Below are 22,097 nucleotides of genomic sequence, written 5' to 3' on the forward strand. Positions count from 1 at the left end.
TGCAGTTCAGGCCAGCGAAAAACATCTCCCTTCGTACTCACTTCACCCAATTTGGAGGTCCGGATGAGGTCCCACCTACCAAACCCTGGCAGTTTCCACAGAGTACGAGGGTCTCCACGTCCCATCAGGGTGGCTTGTGCGAATACGTTTGTCCATCCCAGGCAGACAGGGCTGTCTGCCATAGGCGCACCACTGTCTGTGTGGGCCCTGGTTTGTCACCACGACAAATCTTTCCATGTGAAGTGCGGGGGTATCCCCTGGGGCGCAGTAACAGTCTGTCCATGTGGAGCGCCGGTTCTGTCAGTGAGAGGTCGGTCCAGCTGTTGATGGTCGCCAATTGTGATGCCCAGTTATATTTTTACAAACACAAGGAGATAATGGAAGGAGTGCTGAAACTTTTCAGACAATCACCCCCAGTCACAGATTTGGGTTGAATCCATCATCATTCTTTAGCTCACTTCACCACCTCAGTTCAGACAAAGCTATGTGCAAATCAGTCTCGACCCCTGTACCTCATGGGAACAGTCCAGCCCGAACTGCCAAGCCAGGTCTTCCCTGTACCGGAAACAAGCATCCTGGGACCGGTTTCTGGGTAACACCCTTCATCAGCCAGGCTAGCTTGAATCCAGTGACAAAGTGAGCAAGGGACCCACGTCCGGGCATACCCTGCCAACTTAGGGCAAATAAAGCAAACACAAGGACCGGTTTTCTGGGTAACAACCTTTATCAGCCAGGCTAACTTGAATCCAGTGGCAAAGTGAGTGGGCATACCCTGCCAACTTAAGGCGAACAAAGCAAACACAGTTATATGTTTGGACATCTGGTAACACAATGTTCCCATCGTACCACCCCCTTGTGAGCTTGGATAGTGCAATACATGCCAGGCCTCTTTCCCACAGCAGTGTGACCATCTAGAGTTTTATGGCTGTTGAAGCTCTGTTCATGCTCTATTTTTGCTAACCCTTTTCATTGAAAGAAACTGAGGTTACAGGGATGTTATAGTTGGGAGATAATGTCAGGTGTAACGTAACATTTTAAGCCAGAAAAAACACTGAAATGTGTCAGTTATAGTTCAGCGAACTACCTTGCACCCCATCTTACATTGCTTAGGACCTCACATATTACAGCACTCCTGAAATCATTGATCACTTCACTGATGGCATCTCAAATGACATCATTGATGACATCATCCAGTGAATACAACAGTTTGGTAAAGGCTTATTATACTGGAAGGTACATCTAGACCTACATTTCTATAGCCTCTTTAATGCTGATTGGTGTAGGCTATTTCAACATCCTTGGTCTCCCGATGGGTGTTGGGTGTTTTAAGGGAGGGACCTCTCCGTGAATGGTTGTGCACAGGGCAAGGACCGTGCCGCAGCAGAGACTTGCTGAATGGTGTTTCGTGCAGGAGAGGTCAGCTATGTGCAAAAGCTTTGCTGCAGGGTGAAGGTTGTACGTAGTAGGTGCTAAGTCTCTTAAGGGGCTTTAGTGTCTAGACAGAGTGGGCTCTGCATGAGAAATTGTGCATGGGAGTGAAGATTTTATGCACCTGCTGTACCCAACCATGTGTGCTCAATTGCCCACAAGAAGTTGGCTACATGCAGACTGTTTAGGACAGTGTGAAGGCTGTGTGTAGTAGGTCCTTCATGTCCCAAGGGGCCTTAGGTGTCTAGAGTAAGTGGGCTCTCTGTGGAAGGGTTGTCCACAGAGCAAAGACTGTCTGCAGTACGTTTTTCCCATGTGTGTCTGGCTCACTGCCCATGAGAGGTCAGCTATCCGAAAAGAGTTTTGTACTACACAAGGGCTATGAATAGCAGGTGCTTGGTGACCTAATGGGCCTTGGGTGTCTGCTGAGAGTAGGTTTTTATTGAAGCGTGTTCAGCAGGGATGGCCTACATGAGGTTGGGTATTCACAAAAAGTATGGCATTGGGCAAACTATGCACGTAGGAGGACCATGGTTTACCTAAGAGGGCATCTGTGTTAAAAGGGTAATTGATGCTTTTTGATTCTACGCCATTCAGTGCTTACTTTCATATTTGAAATGCTGTATGGTAATAGAGTAATTTGAACAGCAGTATATTGCATGTTATCAGTGACATCATTGAACATGTCATGAGTGAAGTAATATGTGAGGTCATAAGCAGTGAATGGCGAGGATGCAAGTTATAATTAGCTATCTGAACTATAACTGGCGAGTTTCAGTGGTTTTTCTGTTTTTAAACGTTACATTATGACTGAAATTATTGACTAACTATAAATATCCCTTTAACCTTTGTTTTTCTCCAGTGAATTTCTTGGGATCTTATTTAGCGTAAATTAATGGGGGGTTTTCTTACCTGTCTTTTAAAAAAAAAAATTTTTAATGTAAATTAAGATCGTGTTACCGTACCGAACTATAAAGTAATAATAATCTCTAGTGTTTTTTAATGAATTGTTTAGGCTTTTTTTACATAAAGATCTTACTTGCATAGCTAGGTATAATGTTAATGTTATCTTTAGTTATTTGAGTGAAAGATCAGTAATGTTTTGATTTTTTAACTTGATGGCTGTTAATAATTTTGTTTTGCAATTTATTTATTAATTTTCTACAGGGCTCCTAGAACCAATAACGTTATTTGTAAAGCACATGTTCACCCTTGGGTATCTTGGCTCTGAATAACAGATGTTTTATTGTTATCCAACTCAATGGTACTCATTTGATCGACCTCAGATGGATGAAAGGCTGAGTGGACCCGCCGGGATTTGAACCTGTGACCATGAGTTCGAATACAGGCCCCTGCAGTGGATGCATTAGTCCACTGAGCCACCAGACCCGGCTTGATGGGAGGGTCTCGCCGCAGTAGTTCCGTGGGGGTTTTAATTCTTGTTCCAGGTCCCATGGCAGTGGAGCGAGATGCACAAATAAGTTTTAAAAAGTTGTTTAATATGAAAGAGTGATTTTTATTTAAGTTTGAGCCTAGAGTGTTTCTTATTGTGTCAGTTAATTGAGGATGCCTTGTGTTATTTTGTGAAGTTTACTCTTTTCTGTGTCACAGTACTTGAATTTGGTACCTCCGGACCTTTGACAGCCAGGAACAACATCTGATCTGTTCAAATCCTTCATTTACAGGACGTTCCCACCCTTTAAACCTCATTAGGGTGTAGCTCCTTTAAACCTCATTAGGGTGTAGCACTTGGATATGACCACTTCTTGTGCTGGTCCCTGCTCCGTTGTTTTCGTACAGTTTCTAAATGTTTGGGATTTTTTATTAAAATATGCCATCTGGTCCAGACAGTTCTGAAGGGATGGAGGAAGAACAGAAGACTCCAAGAACATCAAAGAAGTGAGTTGTGTGGGAACTCTTTTTGATCCCTCTAGGAGAAAAGAAAATATAGGCACAGATTGTGACTTGCAATCTGTGCAAAAAGCAGTTAAGCAGAGGAGCTTCTAATCAGTATTCCTTTAGGATAGCGGGATGAGGTCGATGCATCTGAGGCACTTCTCACGTGATGAGTGCGGACTCGAACATGAGGAGGAGGAGGAGGAACAGCTGTCGACATCAAGCTCTGGACTATCTGTTGGACCTGGAGACCGTGTCCCTTCAGCAGTACTTTAGCGACAAAAGTGACTTACGTGCTGCATACCAGCACATCATTATTTACTTTAGCAGGTGTACAAAGATGGTTGCTTCTGGACAGCAGAGTTTATCTGCCAGAGATAAATCAGTGGGAGAATATCCGTTCCCAGAGAAGTAGTTTTCTTTAGTTTAGCTTCTAAATTCAGATGCCCATATTTTTTAAGTTGATTCCCCAAAAATTTGAAAAAACTCCAAAAACAAATTGAAAAATGTAAAGTTTAAAACCTCTACAAAATAAAAGGTTCTTTTCAGAACCGCCCTTACTGGTTTCAGAATAGTTCGCTATAGCAGTCTACATACAACAATTTAAGGTAAGTCTACTGTTATAACTGTGAGTGAAAGTAGGCTTTTATAACAATAGATTTGCGGGAGATTTACAAATATTTTGCGTTCCTGTTTTTTAATGTAGATGCAAAATTCAAATTAGTATTTATAAACCAAAAGAAATGTGGCTTTCCATTGGTTTCTAACCAGAAGTAGTGCAGTGCAATGTGCTGCCTTGTGTTACTTTGAATCAGAGGGGCTTTCCATGGGTGGTGTATGGGCATTCCCATGCACCCACCCATGGAATTTGATGCAAAGACATATTTACAAAGACTGGTAGACCTACATTTGCACCAAAATCCTTCGCTTTACTGAGGCAGGCATAACGAAGACAAATATTTTTGTTTCTCTTTGTTTTTTTCATCTTTGCATGTGTGCAGCATTCTCCAGAAGACATGCAAAGCATATTTGTTTGTGCAGGAATGGACCACTTGCTGCACAAAAACTATACTGACACAGATACCCTTCTACTGTACCAGAAGGGTGCCTGCGTTGGGCTATGGATCCAGAACTGTGCAGGCAGACAGCAGATCTGATCCACTCTTTTGTAGATATGGTGAAGTTGTAATGAATAAGGTGAGTGCTGTACGTAGTAGTCTCTTGGATGTGGAAGAAGTGGGATCTCCGGGTAGAGTTGTGTGCAGGATGAACACGAGTATATATTGACTCAGCCACTTCTTCTGTGAATAATTCTGCACTGGGCAAAGGTGGTGCGTAGCAGGGGCCTGGCTACCAAAGGGGCATTGTGTGTCTGGAGGGGATGTGCTCTCCATAAAAAAGATGTGCACATGGCAAAGGCTGTGCCTGGTAGGGGCCATGATCACCTAAGGGCACTTTAGTGTCTGAAGGGAGTGGCCTCTCCGCGGAGAGGTCTGAACAGAGGGAACACTGCGTAGTAGAGGCTTGACCACCTAAGGGGGCTTGAGTGTCTAGCAGTAGTCAGCTCACCTTGAAGAGTTCTGTACAAAGTGAAGGCTGTGGGTTGTTGGGGCTTGTCCACCTTAGGAGACTTTAGTGTCTGGAGGGAGTGTACTCTCCGTGAAGAGTAGTGGACAAGTCAAAGGCTGTTTATAGGAGAGGTGTCACCACCTAAAGTGACTTGGGTGTCTGAAGGAAGTGGGCTCTCAGAGTTCTGCTCTAGGGGAACACAAAGCGTATACGAGCTTGACCTTCTTAGGGTCTTCAGTGTCTAGATTCCATCGGCTCTCTGTTAAGACTTCTGTACAAAGTGAAGGCTGTGCCTAGTAGAAACCATTTTATAGAGAGGTGCTTCTAATATCTCTGGAGATTCCTATACCTTCCCTTTCCTCTATCGGGAGAAGCCTACTTCCTGAAATGGGCCTATTGTGTTCAGAGTCTTTAATCTGCCTGCTGGTCCAGCAGGGCACTTACCTCTCCCAGCAGGGCAGGTCTGCACATGAATTTCATTACAGCTGTGTCAGGAAATTATGCCAAATTATTAGATATTTGAAAGAACACAGATCTGTCCAAAATGACTTCATATTTGTGTTCCTGTCCCCCTAGTTGGGTACAAGGCAGTGACTCTGACATCTGTACTTCTAGCTAACCTGAAAATACTAATTTCCTCATGTAGTACATCGTAAAAAGCATTGCATATTACACTGTATCCAAACTGGGATTGTGCAGTCTGTTTTGGTCCCCAACAAAAATCATATTACATTTCAGTGTTGGCTCCATCTGTGACAGTGCTGCCTGTGCTCCGATGCCAGGTTCAGTTGGATAGATTAACTTGTGCTCAGCGTGCACACGTCTGTGCATGTGTTAGGTGCAATCTGTGCAGATTTTCTTACCAGAGCTGCACAGTAGCTGACCTTATCTTTAAAGGTGGGCATTGGGAGGTACAGCTCTTCACCAAAACAGCTTACAGTGAGACTTTGTTCCACACCATACCAGAGGAGCAAAATCAAAGGTCCAGAAGCAAGAACACTGGTGATTTTCAACTGGTAGAACACACTTAATAGAAGTAGCTATGAATGAACCAACTTGTGTTTGGGGTCTTTAGTGCCCTTGGGCCCTAGTGCCGCTACGCCTGCTGTGCCAATTAATGCAGTGCCCTTGACTCTAGAAGTCCAAATCTTTGCTTGCAGAAAATTATACTGTTAATAACATAGTTAATAGCTGGTTTAAGGGAATTGCTTGGAACCTATTTGCCTTGTCTGATTGCGCTAGACTGACGACTGCATTTAAAGCCCTGAGAAGGCCCTTTAGCAGCATACTTCAGTTATGAAGGTATGTCTACAGGAAGGCACTTTTTTCTTTTTTAGAGATCAGGCAGAAAATGCATCTTAGGAACCAATATCTGTAAGCATACCTGATCAGTGCTGTATCCAAGGTCCTGTGAATGTTACTGAGCTCTGACCACTGAAGTACAAATAGGGTTGTGAATGAACCACCCTAAGCTTGTCTCTAAGATAAGTGAAATGGTCAAGATCTGTTCAGGCCTTTACAATGCATCAGCCCCATCACTCACCATCAACCACTTCTCCCCTGCATGTCCACATTGTCACTGTATGTCTGCTTCACTTGTGCACAATGTACCTTGCTTTGAATGCACATGCTCTTCTCCTTTAAGCTGCCAGACAGCATTTACCTGCATATGGAACCAAGCAATTTGTCATTTTCTTTGGTCACAGAAAAGTGTCATACGCTTTCCTCTTGGACTACAAACTCCACTGTCTCTTTGTGGTAAACCTTGGTTCTGTCTTGCTTTTTTATTACATTTAATCTCCAGAGGAGCCTGACGATACTCTTATAAATGTTGAACTCATGAATGAGAAATCACTGCTGAGGTAAGTTTTATTTTCACCGTTCTTTCGGTCTCAACCTACAAAATGTCATTAGATTTTTCTTGTGGGCACAAGCTTTTTTCTCAACCTTTAAGTGTGTTTTGGCACTAAGAAGGAATACTTGACCCTTTGCAGCATATAAAAACGAACAACCCTCCTCTCCTCCCCCACCCTTGCTGTGTTTTACCATTAACTGGACAACCAAGATACAATTTAAAATACAAAAGTACGTTTTCTATTCAATGCGTTGTTCATTTATGTAAAACCATACATTTTATATGTGTCTTAAACTTTTTCTTTTTTGTTGGTATAGCCCATCATTCCAATGTTCACAAGAAATGTTCGTGAAGGATTTAGATCCCTTGGGGCAATCCGTAAGTGATATAAGTTTGGCATGAGGTGTCATTTTTCAGTGATCAGATTCCTCATTAATTGACTTTATTTCTGGTCAGCGTATGGGGATTGCAGCAGTGGTGTTGTATTTATGTATGCTGTCTTTCACCTTAAACCAGCATACTTATTTACTATATTTGCTAAAAAGTTATTCCCTGGTAGTATTTTCCATACAGGGTGATCTTGCCCACAGCTTTAGGATTTACTTGATTCAAAACAAATAAAAACGTTCTAAGATGGCTTAAAATATGCCAGATAAACTCAAAATATTAATTCCTAAAACAAAAATAGTCTTTGAAGATAGAGACAAGGTTTACAAATCTTTTCTTGGGGTACTGCTCTTCCTACAGTAGGAAACGAATGCTGTTCTCTGCTACTGTTATAACATTGTAATCCATTGATAGTTTGGGAGCCTTTATTTTTCTGGCAAAAACATGTTTTAGAGGAATACATTTAAAATCTTTCATATGGAGGCAATTGATTTAATAGCCATTAACACATTGGAGTATTTCAAAACCTGTAGTTCACATGCTGCTGTCTTAAATGCATATTAATTTATTTGCTTTTCTTTACTTTTGCAGGTCTGTTTCGATGGATATATGAAACATTTAAAATCCCATTTCTCCCTATTTATGGAGGTTTTCCTGTCAAATTGTGCACATACCTAGGAGATCCCATACCATATGATCCAGATATAACGGCACCAGAACTAGCTGAAAAGGTACTTCTTAAAGTGTTGCACAATACTATTTGCCTCTTAGCTGGTGTTTGCAATTGTGACACACCGGTGTCTTATAAGAGGATGAATTTTGTAAATTCTCCTTAATCCAGTTGTTGGAGGTTGGGGCACATAATTTGGACTTTTTAGACAGACCTTTTATTCCACCAGGAATGCCACTTTTAAAAGACCAATGCTCCTTCTAGCGCATCTGACACTTTCCCCAGCTCATCAAGGTTAATTGCAATGGGCACAGGGAGCTTCAAGAACGAAAAACATGGAAGTTGGAGAGAAAGTGATGAGAGAGACAGGAGAGAGAGTTGATGGGAAGAGAGATTGCGAGAGAAGCCTAAGGGAATGGGGCAGGTTTGAGCTTTTCTACTTGGACAAGAAGGGTTTGGTGCCCAAATCCCCTGTCACTAACCCATCTCAAAGAGTACAATAGAGTGATCCACTCCTCAGGAAATACCTGGAAACCACTTTCCTTTGGTATCCAGTTTCACCCTTCAGGATACATTTGAAAGGCTCTCCTTGTTCCCTGAACGTATCGGGGCTTGCCCACCCAAAGTGACATGGCAAGAAGGATGTTACTCTGTATATTTTCCTGTGACTTCTTCATGGCGGGAGCCAGTCCCAACAATCCATGGCCCCTCTCTCCTACCAACCACCTAACATTTTTTTTCTTTTTCAAGGGCAATCTTAAGAGTCTATAAAGCATAGGATTTAGAATGGTCCAAAACAAATTAAAGAAATCTTTCATCCTCTGTGAAAAGATGCTGGCAGGGTTGTAATTTGTTCATTACTGACATCTTTGGCGTGGTTTTCCTGCCAACTTTTTGCCTTCAATCCTCCTGTTTTTGCTGGCCTTCAGACTCTACACTTTACCACTGCTAACCAGTGCTAAAATGCTTGTGCTCTCTATCTAAAACATGGTAACTTTGACTTACACCCAATTGGCACATTTAATGTACTTGTTAGTTCCTTATAATGTGGCACTACACATATCCAGGACCTGTAAATTAAATACTACTAGTAGGACTCCTTGTGTCACCCACTTAAGTAGCCCTGTAAACATCGCTCGGGCCTGTCATTGCAGGCTATGTGTGCGCAGTTTTAAACTGCCATTTCAACCTAGCCAAATAAACCTTTTTGCCAGGCCTAAGCCTTCCTTTTTAACACATATAAGTCACCCCTAGGGTAGGCACTACGTAGCCCATAGGGCAGGGTGCAGTGTATTTAAAAGGTTAGACGTGTACTTTTAAGATTTACATGTCCTGGTAGTGAAAAACTTACATTTGTTTTTCACTACTGCAAGGCCTCTGTCTGCCATAGGATAACATTGGGTTAACGTATTACATTTAGTAAGTGATATCTTTCAATTGGGAGCAGGTAGGAATGTGGAGTTTGGTGTATAGAGAATTTTAATTCAAAACCCTCTTTAATGGTAAAGATAGATTTAGGTCATAATTCTGAAAATGCCACTTTTGCCTGCAGCCTGTAACCTGGGGTCACATGACTGGTGTAACTGGCAGTTGGCCTTTGTGCATTGCTCCCAGACTGTGAGACAAAGGGAGACTAGGTGTTGGTAGGCTGGCCATCTCTGATTTGAAGAGGGGAAGGAGCAGTCGCCTACCACATTTGCACATCGCAAAACCTCTGCCTGAGCACAAAGGTTTTGATACTAGTCTTTTGTGCCCCCAGACAAGCTGGGTCTAGGGCAGGGAGGCAGGAAATTAAAAACATCTCTGGTGATAAAAACCTCCAGAACCTTCTCTCATTACAAAGGGGCACACGGTGTAAATAGTGGTACCCACACCCAACTCTTCAGTACGCATCTGGACATGTGGAAGACTCAGAAGGAGAACTGCTGTGCTGCTCTGTTGCAAGGAGGATTGCTGCCCTGCTGCCTGAGTAAGCAATGGACCTGCATCTTCAACCCAGGACTACTGGAGTGACTCCACGGGCTAGTTGGCCGGTCTCCTAATCAGAAGCTCAGGGACAGAAAAGGCCCCAACCACTTTGAGCCCAGCACCTGGACTCTGCCTGCTGTGAGTCTGCCTACCCAAGGGGTGCCACCCAAGTCCTGGACTCTTGGAAGTGGGCCTGAAAGTACTCTGCCATCCTGTGGTTTCTTGAGCATAACTGATACAGCGCCATGACTCACCTCGCATCAAACTACTGCAGTGAGATACATCCCCGATGCAGGATCCAGCTGCCCCTCGGATCCACCGCAGCGTTGACACATCCTCATCACAGGACATCACATTGCATCCCCGCTGGTCCTCTGAATCGGCCCTCACCAGTAGAGCCACTCACTCAGCCATTCAGCTAGTCGCACACAGACTTATTCACCCATCACACACCCACTTAAACATCCATACAGCCACTCACACACCCACTCAATCACATATATACACACAACCACTCAGATCACATATGTTAGAAATGGTATCACTTAGTAGTAGAGAGATTGGTAATTGAACTTATGCAGCAGTTTAGTATTCATCTTTAGGTCTCAGAAATATTTATGAAATACTTACTCACTGGATGATGTCATCAGTGAAGTCATTTGAGATGTCATGAGTGATGTAATATGTGAGGTCATAAGCAGTGCATTGCGAGAGCGTAAGTAAGTTACCTCAAATAACTATCTGCTGAATTTCACAGGTTTTGTACGAGTATATGAAAGAGATACATAAATAGATGGCAATGCATGTACATAGATTGCAGAATAGAAGCGTCAATCATTGCATCACAATGTTCACTTTGCTGGCTGCTTGTTCTTGGCAGCTCACGTGTGCTTTTTATCTGTGGAATTCTGTTCTTCTACATGACTCTTGCCTTTGTTCGACACAGGGTTTTTTCTATCTTGCATAGTTTTGTTTTCTGAAGATCTGGAGTTTAGTCCAATCTGCTTCTTACCTATCTCTTGTTTCAGTTGTTTAATAGGGTGTCTGTTGTTAAAAAGTATTGCAGCAGGCCTTTCCTTTGAAGAGGGCAAATGTTGTTCACCAAGCAGACCTACAGAAAAGGGGACTGTCTCATCCATTCACTCTTATTGAGCAGAGGTCCATTCAGGTAACACCCAGGTGGTTTTCTGAGTTGACAGCTACTTGTTCTTCCACTTTAATATATACATCTGTATCCGCTCCATTGTCAATGCTGAGATGTCAATCAACTCCTACTTTGGTATCTTTATTTGCTGACCATTCCGGAGCAACAGTGTGTTTATCTACCTTGAGGCACTCTTTCTGCTGGGGTCGAATCAAAGGTTAACTAATTACACTGTTACACATGGTCTCCAGTACTACTGCTAACAATCGCTCATGCAGCTCCAGGGCCACAACACAATGTATTTGAGAGACAAGGTGAGCCATTCCTCACTCACTGTCCCCGTCCTTCAGGAGAAACACACGGACCTCGTATACCAAAGAAAGGCTTCAAAGGTAAACTGTTTCTCCATTAAGGAAAGATGAAACCATCTAGATGAGGAGGCTCACCCCTGCACTCCTTTCTAGTGTTACTGATTTGCAGTAGCATCTCAACTGTGTTGGACACACTATCATTATGGATTTGAGGATGCGGTTTCTTCAACTTGGCCTGTAGTTTCAAAGTTCTACAAAGCCATCTCCAACGATCCTTTGAATTCATTTACAGAATTATGCACACAAAAAAACTGCAGAGCTACTGGATGTTCCTTTATCGACTGAGTTACCACATCATTTCGATATGGTGTTTTTTACATCTGATTCTTAAAAAATCTTTCTTTGGTGGCAGATTAGGCAGAGGCTGTTATTTTGATCTTCATGTTTCAGCATCTATGTAGTCTTGTATACAAGGCTAGGAGGAAAAAGTCCCTCCAGAGAAGCTATTGTTTTTGAGCGATTGTATGGTGACGGATTTGCTTATTGCTTCTGCTGATAAAACAAGGCAAATATTGGATGATTCTTCTGGAAAAAGTACTTTGCACTAGCGCGTTGGCTTTGAAAGCAGCTCGCCCAAACACCCTGTTAAGCCATTTTGAGGGAAGGAACTACATGCAACTGCACACTCAAGACGACACACAAAAAACAATTCATTCAATGTTATAACTTTTATAAAAAGAATAGAAGTTGAAAATGTATCATAGACCATTAATGCCAAATAACGTATAGTTAAATGGTTTAAACCCAGAAAGGGGGTTATCTATTTTCTTTTATAGAGCTTAAAGTGTCATTCTTAATGTGTGTGTTGAAAAAAGCAACTTCTTTATGTTCGAAATTAAAAAAATGCATATTAGGCACTGCATTTCATGCTCAACAGGCCAGAGATCCCTGAAGACCTATATTTGCAGTGTCTATTACCTGGCACTTTGCCAGTTGCAGCTTATAGATGTCCCTGCCACTAAGTAATGGCAAAGACGTAAGAAAGTAAACCTTCACTCCGAGTAACTTACAACTGTGGCCTGATCATTCACATTTCTTTCCTTCGAAATATTTTTGAGTAGGGACTTGCTATCGGCTCTGTGAGCACCCTCTTTGTGCCTTTACAACTCGGGGTTCAAGCTACAGTGCAGCAAAATGGCATTTATCCATGTTTGTCCACGATGCAACATCCCTTTACTGTGTCTCCTACCTCCTTTTACGCCTTGACTCTGCAGCGTTCAACACAGTCTACTGTCAATCCCTGCAGAGTCTCTTACCTAACAGAAACTGGTTTGTCCAATGTATGACTCCAGAACAGAGCATATCACCGTTATGCTATCAATATAACTCAAGTTTCTATAGTGTCTCCAGTCGGCTTCAGCATTGAACCACTTTCCATATTCATAAACTCATAGTCTTAACTTTGAGTGATGTCCTTTGCATGAAAGATTTCCTTTTTTTTGATAATCAAATGTTATCGATTTTGTAAGAGACCAACAAGAAAGAACAATACCAGCATTATATACAGTTATCAGTGCGAAGCAAAGATGTAGTTATAGCGCACCATGATACAAGAATTGATAAGCAAGGAGAAAACATTGCTGCACCCACCCCAGTCCTCGGTTGTTCAGCGAAAGTATCAGTCCTCTATCACCCCGACCCATTTGCCCCACATTCTGCGAAACCTTTTTGGGCATCCCCTGGCCTCTTACATGGGTCGTTCCTATGCAGTGCACCAATCCACCCCCCTGCGCCAACGCGCCATGGTGGAAGCAGCCGAGTTCAGACAGTTGGCCGCAATGTCCCTTGTAGCCACCATCAATGCCGTGTTTAGAAAGAGTTTTTCAGCCCTGGACCCATCCAACCCTTCGGTGATACCCAGAAGCAGATTCATTGGGTTAAGGGGGACCTCCCATCCCAAAACCTCAGTAAGCTCCCCGGTCACTGATTCCCAGTAGCACGTTATTGCGGAGCAGAGCCATACCATGTGATAGAAATCGGCTTGTGGGTTGTTGCAGTGGGGACAGGAAGCATCGGGCCAGAGCCCAGCGCGGTGGAGGCGCAGCGGCGTGAGATAGGCAGCGTGGAGGTAGTATACCTGCACTAGGCAGAGCTGTGCCGAGGCTGTGACTGGTTTGGGAGCCATCAGTGCGTCCCTCCAATAGGCATCGTCCAAGGACCCGAGCCACCTCTCTCATCGATCCCTGAGTTGGAATAACGTGTTGGGGGTGTTGTTGGTAAGGGAGCGATAAATACGGGAGATCCCTAGCCCCCCACCCCTCCCCGCCCCTGAGTTACCGGTCATGATCTGAGCGTCGGTGGGCTATATTCAGGCAGGGAGGTGCCTTCAGAGATATGAGAATGAAGGGCGTGGCGTAACTGCAGGTAACGATAAAACTGGGAAGTGTGAAGGGAGTATTGGGTCTTCAAGTCTTGAAAGGCGCGTATGTTGTTCCCACCCCAGACATCTCCCAGTTGTGAAATTCCAATGATATCCCATGCCCTAAAACCAGAGAGGTTGGCGACCTCTCGGAGCCATGTCCCCCTCCACAATGGGGTATATTGGGTCAATTTATCCGACCAGTATGTATGGCGCAGAGAAGCCCACCAGGCCAAAAGCACCCCACGCGTGACCTCAGGCGTAGTTTGGGAAATGGCGTTCCCATACAGCATCCCCTGAATGCTATGCAGGCCCAGGGTGTACAGTACCAGTCATGCAAAGTGAGGTAGTAGTAGAGGTACAGATTTGTCATCCCCAGTCCACCATCGAAGGGTGGGATCCGGAACTGGGCGAGGGCCAGCCGAGGCCTTCGACCTCCCCAAAAGAACTTAGTGGCCAAGCTATCCATTTCACGGAACCACGATCGTGAGAAGGAGAGGTCCGAGTTCTGGAGCAAGTAAAGGAATCTGGGCAGAACCATCATTTTGAATAGAGCTTTTCTGCACATTGGGTTCAATCGCAGTGCCTGCAATTTGAGGAAGGCCGTACGAACCTTTTTCACAAGCGGGGTGACATTGAGTGACCAGGTGAGGTCGGCGACCCAGATCCCCAGGTATTTAAAGGACTGTCGCTGAAGAGGTATCGACGACTGCCAATCAAAGCACTCCCTCGAGAGGTGTAGGGGGACCAGGACAGATTTAGCAAAGTTCAATCGAAGACCGGAGGTTTGTTCGAAAAGGCTCAGGGCCCGAAGACACCGGAGTCCCTACTGGGCCTGGGTCTGCTAAAAATAGCAGAACGTAGTCTGCGTAGAGGGCGATCTTATCCTCTGAGTCCAGCCACTGCCATTCCGTGATGAGTTTGTCAGCTCGGACAAGACTGGCGAAGGGTTCCATCGCCAAAGCGAAGAGGAGGGGCGATGGAGTGCCTCTCCCGATGGGAAAAGGACGCGACAGCTACGGTCTCATCCGGTTGGCTAAGACAGAGGCAAATATTTTGAGCTCCTAATTTATAAGAGAAATGGGGCGGTAGTCGGGGCAATGCTTCGAGGGAGGCTGAGACTTGGGGATCACCACGATGGTGGCCGTGTCCATCTCGGTGCGGAATGAGCCATGTTGAACCGCCTCCTGATAGACTTCTAAGAGGTGGGGGACCAGCATGTCTCGGTAGGACGCATAGAACTCCTGTGGGAGTCTGTCTGGTCCTGGTGTCTTACCGGCAGCCATGCGTGAAATGGCATAGTTGATCTCCTCTGGAGTGACCGGGGCGTCTAGCGCATCCGTCTCAGATTCGCTGAGTCGCGGAAGAGGGAACCGTTTGTGCCGAAGGAGTTTCGGGAGTGAGAGACTGGGAGGCTGCGCAGAGTAAAGACTGGCGTAGTATGTGGCAAAACAGTGGGCTACCACCACTGGGGCTCGCTGGATCACTCCATTCGAATCAAGCACCTCGGGAATGATATGATTGGCCATGGGATACGTGGCCAGATGGTGGAGGAGTTTCCCATTTTAATCTCCCCATCCGTACACTCGCACCACAGAGTACCTCCACAATAACTTGGCGGCTTCCAGGGAGGCCTGCTTATTCTCGTCCCTCAGATACGCTAGTCTCCTATCTTGGGCTTCAGTTCTCTCCTCCGGAGGGTGGGCCTCAAGTATAACAGCCTGGGCCTCCAGGAGCGTGAGTCCTGCTTTGTACGCTGGAGTTTGAGCTGGCCCTTGGCGAAGCCCCGGATGGTTGCCTTACCAGCCTCCCACAGGGTGCCAGGAGAGGGAACCGAGCCCTGATGGTGAAGTACTGGCGAAGCTTATCGCCCACTTGGTCACTGAATTCCTTTTCCTGGAGAAACCAGGCGTTTAACTGCCTGATCGGGCGCGAAGATTCAGGGAGGTTGCCCAGCCGGATCGCCACTGGTCCGATAAACCCCTGGGGAGGATGGCAATATCTCAAATTGCTCGACAGTACTGAAGTAATACATATGGAAACCTGCAGGATGCTAAATCTTTCTTCAATTTGGCAGGCGAGGGACTTGAACAACATCACGGCACTTACTTTTGGGGGCACCACGATCGGATTAATTTCGAAGGGCTGGCTGAGCCATGCACCATGTGAGTGTAACTGCACTTTGCTTTTCAAAAATCATCTATGAAAGACTGAGACTCTTTTAGAGTAAAAACGATCTGTTTCCATCTAATTTAGGAAACGCAGACATGGCAGCCAGGGAAAGAGGCATCTAGTCCTTCGTCACTTGTTGTGAATGTGCACCTCTCCAATGAGATCATTTTCAAATGTATTTAAACACACACCATGTTTAAGTGTAGCCTGAATATATATATATATATATATATATATATATATATATATATATATATATATATATATATATATATATACATATACATATTCATTATCTACTGGCGGTCGCCAGTAGATAGTTATAGTTAGGACCGTGTTTCCATAGGAAATCCGCAATATTCTATTTTGAATAACTTTGGCGCCGATTGACGAATCCTCGCGAAATTCTCAAAATAGGTGGGGCGCTCTGCTCCGCTCCTTCCCTGAAAGTCTCGGGGGGGGATTCGTCAAGCGGGGGCTGAGAAAAAGGGGGGGTTCCAAAACGCGTTTTCCCCATGCATTTTTCTATAGGACCTTTAGTCCAAGCTGCAGCCCGAACGGCTGAACAGAATTACTTGAAATTTGGCAGAGAGGTAGTCCTCAGGTCAGGGATGTGCCTTTTGCAGGTCTGGTGTAAATCTGTTCAGTATTTCCTGAGAAAATAGCATTTAAATCAATATATATATCTATAGGCGCGTACCGTAAGCTTACCGTACGCGCACGCTGCCGTGCGCGAGCGCGATTCTGATTGGTTGTTAGATCTTAGTAAACATTCGAATCGGTCGAAACCAGGAAGTGTCGGCCGCCATTTTGTCTCTCGCAGTCTGAGGGGGTGAAAAACAAAGGTGGATAACGTGAAAAGGGGGCAGGCTGAACAGTTCCTGACCCCCTAGCCTTGGTCAGGTGGTCCCAGAAGGACCCCCAAGGGCAAAAATGTATTTTAATTTTTTTTACGAAAAATCGCGGAGTGCGCGTAGCGTACGCGCACGGTAGAAACGGAAAAATTCCGCGAACTACGTAACGTGGGCGTGCGGTGCGCGAAGCGCACCGTGCGCGCACAGTACGCGCACGGTGAAAAAACTTTAAAAAAATAAATAAATACATAAATTAGCATTTAAAAAACCGTACAAATTCACTGAAAAAAACCATAGGTTTCACACACGTTATAGTTAGGAATTAGCATTTAAAAAACCTTGCAAATTCACTTAAAAAACCATAGGTTTCACACATGTTATAGTTAGCTGGGCATTTCACTCGTGAAAAACCATTGAAATTTCCACGTTATAGTTAGTGCAGGCAACTATAACTCACGCGACCGCAATCCTCTGTTGATGCTAATACTGTATTTAGACACTTATTTACCCATGTCTTCTTCCATTAATTTTTAGCTATACATATATTACAAATATTTTTTTTTCAGAAAAACACATATGTCATCAGTGATGTAATATCTGACGTCATCAGCAGAGGATTGCGGTCGCGTGAGTTATAGTTGCCTGCACTAACTAGAACGTGGAAATTTCAATGGTTTTTCACGAGTGAAATGCCCAGCTAACTATAACATGTGTGAAACCTATGGTTTTTTAAGTGAATATATATATATATATATATGAGATAAAGTCGTTCAACATATATATATATTTCACTGAAAAAACCATAGGTTTCAGGGGTGTTATAGTTAGCTGGACTTTTCACTTGTACAAAAGCATTGAAATTCCCCCGTTATAGTTAGTTCAGCTAACTATAACGCGCGCGCCCGCAATGCACTGCTGATGACGTCACATATTACATCACTCATGACATGGTCAGTGACATCACTCATGACATCACTGATGACATCTCAAATGACATCACTGATGACATCATCCTTGTGATAGAGTGGCAGACCTCCTCTCCCCCTAATATAACCTTTGATACACACATTCAAAAATAGAGACTAAACTTTTCAAAACAATGGACATACCAATACCAGTTACAACAACCTCTTCAGTAATTCTAAGATCCACATACAGCCGCAGCGGGTCCTCAACTTGGGCCTTACGTTTTGATGTGTGCGTTTTGAGCCTATGTATATGTGTGTGTGTGTGTGTGTGTGTGTATGTATATATATATATATATATATATATATATATATATATATATATATATATATATATTTCACTTAAAAAAACCATAGGTTTCACACATGTTATAGTTAGGTGGACATTTCACTCGTAAAAAACCAATGAAATTCCCCCGTTATAGTTAGTTAAGATAACTATAACTCGCGCGCCCGCAATCCACTGCTCATGACGTCACATATTACATTACTCATGACATGGTCAGTGGCATCACTCATGACGTCACTGATGACATCATCCTTTTGATAGAGTGGCGGTAGCGCGAGTTATAGTTATCTGAACTAACTATAACGGGGGAATTTCATTGGTTTTTTACGAGTGAAATGTCCACCTAACTATAACATGTGTGAAACCTATGGTTTTTTCAGTGAATTTGTACGGTTTTTAAAATGCCAAGTTATGTATTTATTATTATATTTTTTATATATTTATTTTACAATAAACTACGTATTAAAAAAAAAAATTATGGTTTTTCACCGTGCGCGCACGGTGTGCGCACCGTGCACGCACCCCGCGATTTTTTTTTAAAAAAATTGAAATGTTTTTTTCTGCCTTCGTGGTCCTTCAGGGACCCCCTGACAAAGGCTAGGGGGTCAGGAACTCTCTACCCTGCCCCCTTTTCACGTTCGCCACCTTCCTTTTTCACTCTCGCACTCAAAACAAACAAAATGGCGGCCAACACTTCCTGATTTCGACCGATTCGAACGTTGACTGACATGTAACCACCAATCAGAATTACGCTTGCGCACGTTAGGGTGCGCGCACGGTGCGCGGCTATAGATATTTATGTACGTTAACTGCAATTTTCTCAGGAACTACTGAACAGATTGACTCCATATATGCAAAAGGCATATCCCTGAACTGAGGAGTACCTCTTTGCCAAATTTCAAGTAATTCTGTTCAGCCGTTCGGGCTGTACCTTCGACTAAAGGTCCTATGGGAAAATGCATGGGGAAAACGCGTTTTGGGAACCCCCTTTTTTCTCGGCCCCCGCTTGACGAATCACCCTGAGACTTTCAGGGTAGGAGCTGAGCGGAGCGCCCCATTAGTTTTGAAAATTTAGCGAGGATTTGTCAACCGGCGCCAAAGTTATTCAAAATTAGAATTTTGAGATTTCCTATGGAAACACGGTCCTAACTATAACTATCTACTGGCGACCGCCAGTAGATAATATATATGTGTGTGTGTTCTTTGAGGTTGCAGTCTCTATAACCATCTTATTGCAATTACTTCTCTTGTTGGTGAACTGTAGGTGCTGTCATTGAAATGCAGGCACTGTCTGTGCAGCCTCTGAGGACTACCTTCTACTCGGACAAGTTGGTACTTTGAACTCTGGCATCTTTTGGCTCTAAAGTTTCCAATCCCTTCTTTCTTCTCTTTGCCAAATCCTTGCCAAGGTCGAGGAGAGGCTTCACCGGCTAAATCACAAAAGAGCCCCTAGTTTTTATACTGACTACAGTAAGGAGCAGTGGGTCATGAGCATCATATTGGATTCTTCAGGCAGTCCTACTACAGGTGCTCTACGTCTAAGGGCGCGAAAAGTCTTGCTGTAACTATAATCAGCGTGCAGGGATTGCATATTTAAATCTATATCTATCCATATCTCCATGCCTACAATTTCGGAGGTGAAAGAAATCTGTGGGCATGCAGTGTTTACGAGAAAGAATGTTACTGAAGGTAAGTAATGTATTCTTTAATTCCTTTTCATCCATGCATTGCCTATATAAAGCAATCCTTTTTCCCCCAATTGTTTTGCACTGTAGCAGGCTTCTGTAAATGTATTTTTGTCCTCAACCATTTTGGTTATGCCAGTGCTTGTTTTTCATTGCTTCAGATAGATGCGTGAGCATTCATCTTATAGAGGCCATGTTTTTCTTTCAGGCCAAGTGTGCAATCGAGTCTTTAATTGAAAGGCACCAAAGAATCCCCGGTAACATTTTTCGCGCGCTCTTGGAGCGCTTCCATCGGCGGGGAAAGGAAGACTAAGGAGACGGTTCCGCAGAATGAAACTCCACAGTTCGATTCTTCTACTGCAAAGAGTCTGCGATTTCTGAAACCCTACACAAGTGTTGTGTGATTGTGGCCATCTTGTGGTGTGTATCGCTATCTGCAGCCGGACCCCGGCTTTGAAGAGTATTTTCAGGAAGCCGTGTCGGTTTGCGAAGTTGCTGCGCACGTGTTATTGTATGCCTCACAGAGAGGGGCCGACTTTCCAACACAGCTGTTTTCACAGTGACATTGTGTAGGTGTGTTTTTGCGAGAAAGAGTGTGACTAAATATCGCTTGCCTGTTATTACAGGATTTGTTCCTGCCTTCTCGAATGCCTCGTGCTGACAAGGGGGGGAAGGGTTGTATCAGGGTTCTGCATTCCAGTTTGCCTTTTTCAAAAAAGATCATTTAATTTTACCAAAAGGGGGCAAGTGGAATTGCGAGCCGTGGCAAGGGAATTTATGTCCAGTTGTCGAAAAATGCACCGTGCTCCCTGTTGTGTAATATCGCATGCTCGATTATTGGGACTTGTTCGGAAACGCTAGCTCTTTTGGGAACAACCTCCAGTTTTTTACATTGCCTCTGGCATGTAGCTCCCTTTTTTGTTCACACTATTTTGTAAAACTAGGAAGAGGTTTCTTTATAGTAACATTGCTTCAAAAGAAAGTACAATGAGTCCTTCAGCCGAAGTTAAGCGATACTGATAAATCTTTGGACATCCAGCATGCATTAAATGAACATCACGATTGAAAGACACTCTGCTGATGCAGTACAATGAACTACTAAAAATATCGATTTCAGCAAATAAACCAAGGAACAACGATTTTGTTAGGAAATACCCGGTTTTCACATGATCCGCTGTAGCTTTCATTCAATAGTTATCAGAGAGCAACACGGACCCTGTTTCCAGTGAGCTAAGGAGACTTCACAAGGCTTTCTTGAGGTTTCGCTACAGCCAAAAAGCACCATTGGATCAGCTTAACTTGGATGTTTGCTGTTCTGTTTCTCAGCATCTGTTGTAAATATTCTGTATAGATTGAAAAAAAGCAGTGAAATCACATGCATTGTAAATCCAGTATCTAAAACCGCAATGTATTGTAGCAATTGCAGAGTAAATCTTTTCTCAAGATCAACCTCATTCCCAATTGGAGATGGTAAAAAAATTATATATATATATATATATTAGAGTATCTATTGTTTTCGTTTATCTTTGTGTTAAGTTCTGCATGAAACTCGATTCTTCACAATTGAACCTGTATCCGAAATTAACCTGATGATATTTAATGATGTTTTCAAGATTTTGATCTGCAGTGTTGCATTCCAAATAGTCGACTGGCTAAATGTAGGGTCACTGTTTTCACCTACATGCTGGTTAATTCAAGGCATTATAGGAAGAAGGCGACTGGACACCTGGGCAGGAGCAACCTCCCAACATATGTTCTGAAACAGAGTTCTCAGGTGTGTGGTTAAGAATGGATGTCTCAGGGCAGCTGGTGCACGCTTTATGGTGAGTGACCAGGCAAGCGGCATTAGAAGCTGCTTACGTTTTCACTTAAATGAAGGGTGGCTAAAGCAAGGTCAAAAATGCGTTGCGGTGTAAACATACATGTTTAGAAACAGACATATGATCATGTTCAGATGTGTATTTTTGGAGACTTCCTTGTAAAAACCTGTTAGACGAGGCTAGAGCATGGGCGTATGTCTAGGTATCGAATTATTGATGTTTATGCCTCCATTTGTGCCTTTGGCAGCCCACATATTGAGTAGCATACGTATGTTGGTTATGTTTTGGTTTGTTTTGTTGAAAATCATATTTATAATGAATGAAATGTATTATCCTGCAGGGAAATAAAGGATATTGCACCAAGATGATAAAGTTTTCAGTTTTTAACGATTGTATGTTAGCTGCCATATGTGCGTTTTGTCCTACTGTGAACACAGTTCTTAGGGACATTCAATTGAGGCACAGCTAATATGAATTCAATCTACAAGAGCACGTTCTCAGAATGTAAACCCCCTCTTACTCCCTGAATTTCATGGCGTACTAATGCCACATCACCTGTAGCTCTTCATCCAGTTTCGTAAGTTAAGCGCTTCCTCTGAGGAGACAATCGATGCACGCTGGTCTCTTTTGAGGTAAATAACGTTTAAATAATAAAATAAATAATT

General features: G+C 43.5%; 1 protein-coding gene across 1 annotated transcript in view; it reads left to right on the top strand.

The window, feature by feature from the left end:
• TMEM68 (transmembrane protein 68) overlaps positions 1 to 21,795 on the top strand; it is a 102,837-nt gene extending 81,042 nt beyond the window's left edge. Inside the window, exons 6-8 of the mRNA XM_085605609.1 lie at positions 7,066 to 7,126; positions 7,727 to 7,866; positions 19,821 to 21,795. Of these exons, the coding sequence (XP_085461735.1) occupies positions 7,066 to 7,126; positions 7,727 to 7,866; positions 19,821 to 19,925 (306 nt within the window). The 3' untranslated portion in view covers positions 19,926 to 21,795. The remainder of the gene's footprint in view (positions 1 to 7,065; positions 7,127 to 7,726; positions 7,867 to 19,820) is intronic.
• The last annotated feature ends 302 nt before the right edge of the window (positions 21,796 to 22,097 follow it).

Source organism: Triturus cristatus, chromosome 5_1 (assembly GCF_964204655.1).
Source record: "Triturus cristatus chromosome 5_1, aTriCri1.1, whole genome shotgun sequence".
NCBI lineage: Eukaryota > Metazoa > Chordata > Amphibia > Caudata > Salamandridae > Triturus > Triturus cristatus.